Source organism: Montipora capricornis, chromosome 6 (genome assembly GCF_036669925.1).
Source record: "Montipora capricornis isolate CH-2021 chromosome 6, ASM3666992v2, whole genome shotgun sequence".
NCBI classification, from domain to species: Eukaryota; Metazoa; Cnidaria; class Anthozoa; order Scleractinia; family Acroporidae; genus Montipora; species Montipora capricornis.
Window position 1 is genome coordinate 2346772 of NC_090888.1, and position 7500 is coordinate 2354271.

General features: G+C 41.4%; 1 protein-coding gene across 1 annotated transcript in view; it reads left to right on the plus strand.

Moving 5' to 3' along the window:
• LOC138053096 (latent-transforming growth factor beta-binding protein 2-like) overlaps positions 1–7500 on the plus strand; it is a 17073-nt gene that overhangs the window by 619 nt on the left and 8954 nt on the right. Inside the window, exons 2-7 of the mRNA XM_068899782.1 lie at positions 828–944; positions 4721–4831; positions 5183–5305; positions 6241–6348; positions 7096–7209; positions 7374–7500. The exon at positions 7374–7500 is cut by the window's right edge and continues 14 nt beyond it. Of these exons, the coding sequence (XP_068755883.1) occupies positions 4774–4831; positions 5183–5305; positions 6241–6348; positions 7096–7209; positions 7374–7500 (530 nt within the window). The 5' untranslated portion in view covers positions 828–944; positions 4721–4773. The remainder of the gene's footprint in view (positions 1–827; positions 945–4720; positions 4832–5182; positions 5306–6240; positions 6349–7095; positions 7210–7373) is intronic.

Consider the following 7500-nt stretch of genomic DNA (forward strand, 5'->3'; position numbering starts at 1 on the left):
CTTGGATTTTATTGTTGAAAGATATAAGCTTAATTGTTATATAGCTGAGTTTTTTCTCCCAACAGCGCGCGTTCTCATTGGTTACTTCGAGGTCTCATGACATCTAAGAATAAAACTGTTTCCCGCCAAAAGTCTCTTAGCGGACAACAGTGCAAAATCTATGACGTCAGAGGGTAACAGTGCAGTGTTACCCGCGAATGTCGACCGACGACCACCGTTGCACGTTTTTCTGTTTGTACTATAAAAAAAAAATCACTTAATGACTGGTCCCTCGGGAAACAGTTCATTTGTTTCCCTTGACTCTCAACGTTTTCCTCGGTTGCGCCTCGGGGAAACATGAGATTCTCGGGAAACAAAATGATCTGTTTCCTTCGGGACCAGTCATTAAGTGTTTAATATTAACGGTCACGCAGTTTGTCCGGGCCGCATGTGAATGAATATTCTTCATCCTTTTCTGCTTTCCTATCTTTTTCACCTATCGACAACTCATCGCTCAACAAAAAATGTTAAAAACAGTTTTCAAAACTTTCCAGTCCACGCATCTTTCGTCATCGTTTTCAAAAGTCTTTGTTTTCACCTATCCACACCAATATGTGGGTAGAGGTTCCCTTTTTTCCTGTCCGAACTGCGTTTTGAAAACATAGGCTGCACTTTTGAAACCATTTCCAAAAGTCTTCTTCTACGTCTGCATTTTCGGGTGTTGATAACTTGAAAATCTTGCTTTTTCAATCGAAGGCTCATCTGCATTGATGAGACCCGATCAGATAAAGAATAATGATTAATCTACCCATACAGATCTCCCTCTCACATTATTTTGTCGATAATAGAATCTGGGCGCATCGCATGCAAGACACACAGCGAATGTCCTGGTTATTCATACTGTAAGGATACTGTTTGTCATTGTAAATTCGAACTTCTTGGTAATGGGAAACTCTGCTTTAGAGGTAAGAAAATTTCCTGCGAATTTAATTACAATACAATACATACTTAATTGAGCACTTCCGGGCATAGAGTCTTCTCAGGGCCAATGAAACACAATCAACAAAACGACAGAATAAAACAACAACAACAACTGTTAACTATGAGGCCAGTTTCGTATTCTAACGGTTGGACTGGATCTAGCATGAAATGGAGGCTAATGCGGGCAAATTAATTTGCATTCGAAAAGATTTGCCCGCATTAGCCTCCATTTCATGCTAGATCTAGTCCAGCCGTGAGAATTCGAAAATGGTCTATTCAAACCAGTTGGCTATTTACAAGTGCAGCCGAGTATTTGAACCAAGGACTTCCAGGAACAAATTCAACGAGTGGTCAGAACGAGTCTCGAACCCGGAATATCCGGGCCCTAACCACTGAGCTGCACTGCCTCCTTAGTTTTATCTAAATAGCAGTAATATGGAGTTTAAGAAATGATGACGGCTACGGCAGCGAAAATTTACTGAAGCTCCTTCAAGACATAACTTTGTGCTGTCTTTGATGCCTTGCAATTATTCCAATCTCGTTAATGTTGTACATTAAAGGCGAAGTATCCAAAAACATGAATATTACAAATGTTTTCCCGGCCACTCCAAAACACTGACGTAGCTGCGTGGCTACATGCAAAGTTAACAATGGAAAAAAGAACTAGGGTATACCTCGCTCTTAAAGCGTTGAAAAGTGTGAAGCATCGCACAGCGATGATCGTCAAGTACAATCGAAACTTATATTGTCGTGTAGCCGCAAAGACGCGAAGCCGCGTAGCTACGGCAACTTATTGGCTAAGCGAGTGAGGGTGACTGAGCAAGTACGCTGTTAACGTGCAAATGCTTAAACTGTGGCTACGCATTTTTGCGGCTACGTGGCTAGGTAAGTCAGGTTTCCATTGTACTTCTACCTCTTGCACGTATCAGTGACTATCATCGCTATGGGATCCCTAACCCTTTTTGGCGCTTTAAGAACATCGAGGTATTTTGCCCTTGTTTGAACTTATCATATATAGCCACGTGGCCGCAATTTTTTTGATGTGTTTTGGAGTGCATGGCCGAGTATTCTACAGTAAAGCTACTTGTTGATACTTATTTTCCATGCCGAACAACTTGGAATACAGTCAACACCCACATTTAAGAACCCGTTAGGCTAAATATCTCATTTTAGACGACCCCCCCCCACCCCCCTTACATAAGAACCAGTTTAGCCTAAAAAATTAAACAGGTTCTTATTTTAGAAAATGACCTTGAAATTTCAAGCGTCTGGAACAAATTTTAAACTGTATGGGGATCCGCTCTCTTACCTCATCCGCTCTTAGTTTCTTCCATTTTTGGCAAAATGCAAATTTTAGACATCTGATGTTTGCAGTATCTCCCTGTTAGACAGATTTCGCATCACGTTTTGAATAAAACGGCAAAAGTCGGCCTGCTGTTTCACGTTTCACGTAAAGTTAAATGCAGTGAAGCTTGTTATATTACTTAAGCGGCTTCGCGTGATCCACGGCAACTTGGAATGAACTCTGTTAATTTCGTGTATTCCAAAACAAACACTCGGAGGCTTCTAAACATTCATTGTAGAAAAAGACGCTATATAAAATGAAAATCCTTACCAGTCAAATTTTGCGAGTTTTGATGAAGTCGTTTTGTGAGTGAAGAAATTGCGGTCAGGAGTCAGTTGTGAACGATCTAGAACCATGAAACCTAATTTTTCCTTGTTTGACTCACCGGAAAATGGTTTTGGGGTTCTCCTTTAGGTTTTTTTTTCTTCTTCAAACAACTTGTTATGTAGAAGAAAACGAGAAGAAAATTCCACGTATACGGCAAACGTGAAACGGCAAACGGGAAGCGTTAAGCGTTAAGCGGCCACCGGCAAACGCCAAAAATGGGGGGAAAATCATGGTCACGTGCTCACTTTTGCCGTTCGCGTTTCAGTAAACGTGATAGTAAATCTCTCTAACGATAATGACAATGGTTGTGATCCAAGTGATGACGGCAATAAGTAGATCCGAAGTCTGTTTCCCGATACATCCGCGACCATTAAACGTGGCTTCATACGAACTTATCTGGCATTGTCAGGGCATTGTGTAATGGCGGCTGTTGGGTATTCAGTCTGGCTTTCGGAGTCGTAATCTTCATCTAACAGGCCATTGGATTCTCAAGAAACTGTAGAATCTATCCCACGCTCCTTGTTTTAGGGCAAGATTTACCAATTTCCTTGCTTCTGAAACGAGAAGCCGCAATTCCACTCCAAACGCCATTTTGAATTGTTCTCATGTTGCGGGCATCTCTGCAAACAGACATCTGTTTTCGCGACACCTACTGTAAAAATAACTTACCTAACATTAACATATTCCGAGGGCTAGACAAGGCGACTCCCTCTTTGTCTCCTAAATTTTCTCTTAAAATCCTCCCTCGAACTGATTGAGCTTCGGTATAAGGGACTGTGCAATAATTATCAGGAAGGGGGGTCCTAAAATGAGCTTCACAAAAGGAAAATTAGATAGGTCCCCCCCTCCCGCAGCGTCAAGATTAGCTGTGACCCCCCCCCTCACGTTCTCTCAAAATTATGATGTTCCTCCCCCCCCCCTCTCTAACCCTTACCAATATCTTTTATCCGACACTGACCCTGCTTGTGCAGGAAGGTTTCTCCGAGAGGATTACAAGCCAGCTCCCCATGATGACAGCAACATCAGACGTTGCAAACAAGAGGCAAATGATATCCAGGACAAGCTTAATGCTGTCGTAACCAAGTTAGAAAAACACTGAAGACTGGCCTCAGCTGTTTACACAATTTTAATGCTGAACAACGTCATTCAATAAAGTCTCAAGTCGGTTTAAACGTTCTGCATCTTGTAGAAGACCTGGATAGGGTGATGGCTAAATATAAAGCGACATTTCCTATTGGTGCCAAATCTAAAGCATCCAAATCAAGAAAAAAGAAGGAACAGAAGAAAAAAGGGAGAAGAAGAGGATTGCTGCCTCAGAAAGCCGTAGGACCCGAACCTGTATAATTTTTCGGTCTTTGGGACAACTATGAAACAGAAGCATGTGGCATTCCTCAGCTAGAAACTGTAGACCTAAAAACCCTCTCGCTGTTTAAATCAAGAACAGACCTGGCATGTCTGCGGGACCTCTTAAATGCCAAATGTTTTATTGGCAAAGCTCACAACGTGGTTTGTGACTTCTGTGCATGAGCGATTGTTTCAATCTATCATATGTTGACATTCTAAATAAGTTAAAGCATGTGTTTATGTTGATGCAATATTTAGACATTATGGATAGTCAAAGGCGTGGCATCTGTCTATTTGGAAAATGTTTATTTATTCATTATCGAATTTGTGAAATTTAATTAAGACCCCCCCTCAACTTACTTGAGAAATCTAATGTAGAGCCCCCCCCTCCTTTCCATTATTTTAACTTAAGGCCCCCCCCCTCTGGTTTTAGGGCCCCCCCCTCCTGATAATTATTGCACAGTCCCTTATGTTGATGCAATATTTAGACATTATGGATAGTCAAAGGCGTGGCATCTGTCTATTTGGAAAATGTTTATTTATTCATTATCGAATTTGTGAAATTTAATTAAGACCCCCCCTCAACTTACTTGAGAAATCTAATGTAGAGCCCCCCCCTCCTTTCCATTATTTAACTTAAGGCCCCCCCCTCTGGTTTTAGGGCCCCCCCTCCTGATAATTATTGCACAGTCCCTTAGCTCCTTCTATGTGATTTGCTTGTCTTGATTTTTTTCCTGATAAAAGCTCCCCGAAAAAAGTGCAGAAACAAGTCACATTGTCATGCATTTGCTCGTTGTATGAACGGATATTGTGTCTGCGAAGATGGACCTGGAAACGGTGCACATTGCCGAAAGAGTAAGTGTGAAACTTGTTTCATTTTTACGTTTAAGAAACTGAGACTACAGAACGATGGACCAATAGACAGACTGTGTCAGTGGAAATGCCAACCCTAAATTATCTTAATTAGCTGTCTGAAGCAGAGAAATCAAATGAGGAATGCCTAATAAAACACCAGCATCACAATTTTCAGGCGAGAACTTGTGGGACGAACTGACACTTCCATTTGAGCCTGTCGGCCATGATCGACCCTGTACCAGAATAGCCATTTTAATTGCAGCTTCTGACACTGAAGTGGGGTCTCTTATTACTAGCACTGACCAAATGCTTCAATGAGGTAATATTTGACTCCATTCTTCTGTTAACCAGGATTTGATCTTTGCTATCCAGTTGATCCATGCGGATTCAATAATCACTGCGCGACCGATCTTTTAACAGGAGATCTGTGGTGCATTTGTAGGATTGGAGTTGATAAAGATGGGAACTGCGTAGGTAAGTTCATCTTTAAAGTCAAGTATCGCAAATCAAAAGATTAAAAAACTTACAGTGGAAACGTAACGGTGGAAGAATTTATGTAAGAAGATTGAAGTACAAACATCTCTTCAATTGAATAGAAAGCGGTATCAAAATAGTAAGCGAATTAAAAACAAAATTTTTATCGCGACCCAAAAAAAGACATACGGATTCAAAGCAATCGGTGGATGCATAACGTAACCCAAAATATTACCAATTCATAGCAATCAGTATTGTAAGCATACAAGGAAATTGAATGAACCCGAGTGCATTTCGTGCGTGATTTGTGGGCACGAGTCATGTATTTAAATCTCTTAAAATTGCACTCTCCTACAGCTCGTACAATTTGAGTAAGAAAACATCCCAAGTGGCCATGAATCACGAAATGCACGAGGAAGTTATTTATTATAATTATATACCTGCACTCACCAACTAGGAGCAGTCGTTGCTCAGTTGGCTAGTGCGCGGCTTTCGGAGCGAGAGGTCCCCGGTTCGATCCTCGGTGACCTAAACGTCTGTTTCGACTTTCCTCTGATCAATGTAGCTATAGCTTTAAATATCCGTAAAACGGAGCACTGACAGAGGGGGGGCGGTAAAGGGCGCAGTCCGTCAGCTTCCATTGAAACCAGCCTCGTAGCTGAAGGAACTACCGACGTTAAATAAAGTTACTTTACTTTACTTTACTTTTACTCAACAAAACTACTCAATTGCTGTTTCCATAGCAACCTCCGTATTGTACTCCGAACCTCTTTTGCACTCTGTAACCAATTTATGCATTCGTCATTGAACGATCAGAAACGCGATATTCTGTTGAAAATATTCTCAATAAACCAAAATATTTGACTCGCTTTTAACAATATATTTAATATATATATATATAATGATCTGGTCAATTCTATTTTCTTCTTCCGAAGAGTGCTTTACAGACGGCCACTGCGCCCATCATAAAGCAAGATGCGTAAATCACAGATGTGAATGCTTTGATGAAATGTACCGAAGCGAGGGTCGTTGTACCAACTGGGGTAATTTCTCTGTTAATTAGACAATAATAAAGAGATTATCGCTAGGATCCTACAGCCTTACAACATCTGTGATGCTCACAGACCCATCACTACCTTACGAAAACCACTGACTAATGTAAAAGACTAAGACCAACCTAAGGACAGACGAGGAACAGTTTATAAGATCAATTGCCGCGACTGCCAGGCCACTGATATCGGTGAGACCGGCAGAAATTTGAACGCTAGACTGACTGAACTCAGACGAGCGACAAGGAACGGTGACATCAACAATAACATTGCTGAACACCATCTACAGACAAACCACAGAATCGACTGGGACTCTCCTGCATGTGTTACCTACAGCACTAACTACTACCAACGGATCGTAATGGAAAGCTGGTTTACCAACTTCGAACAGGCACCAATAAACCGATGCCTACAACTTCCCGCACCCCACGAACGACTCATCGACGAAATCAACAACAGACAAACAACACACTGATTTACTCTTTCATAATACTGCCCAAAGTAATCAACGATACAAGTACAGACCTTAAACATATAGACGGATCGAAATGCACCAATCACTAGCTGTTTAGTCTTCACAGCCAATTAGATCTAGGCCAAATCAATCAATCAATAACATCTCGAATAAGTTGACCAATGACATCTATGACCGGAGTCTTTATAGTCTTTCTTTGCTGTGATACAGAGAGAGTTAAAAGCAAAGCGGAAATCTGAATCTAGGGGGGAAATTTTGCGTTGCAGGCGTGAAGCCTAAAATGTGCGTAGGCGACAGAAACTGCCATCCTGACGCTAAGTGCATAGACGGAAATTGCATTTGTCAAGGAAGACGCCTTGGAGATGGAGTGTACTGTCGAAGTAAGGCACCTGAATATTTACTATGTGTAAGATGCGATATATTTCGAAATATTTCATATTGTGCGTGTTGGTTTGAAGGACACGGGCATGCCGCATTGGTTAATCTACCCCAACCCAATTATTTTTTGTCAGAAAGGTGACTAGTTTGTGTATTTTTTTTTCAGAGGGGTTAGATTGTATGGACTGGCAAAAAGACAGCTGTGGTCCCCGTGGTATATGTCTAAGGGATCCTTACCTAAATCACCTGAGAGATTGCAAATGCTTTCCAGGTCATTACTATCTCGCGCACAT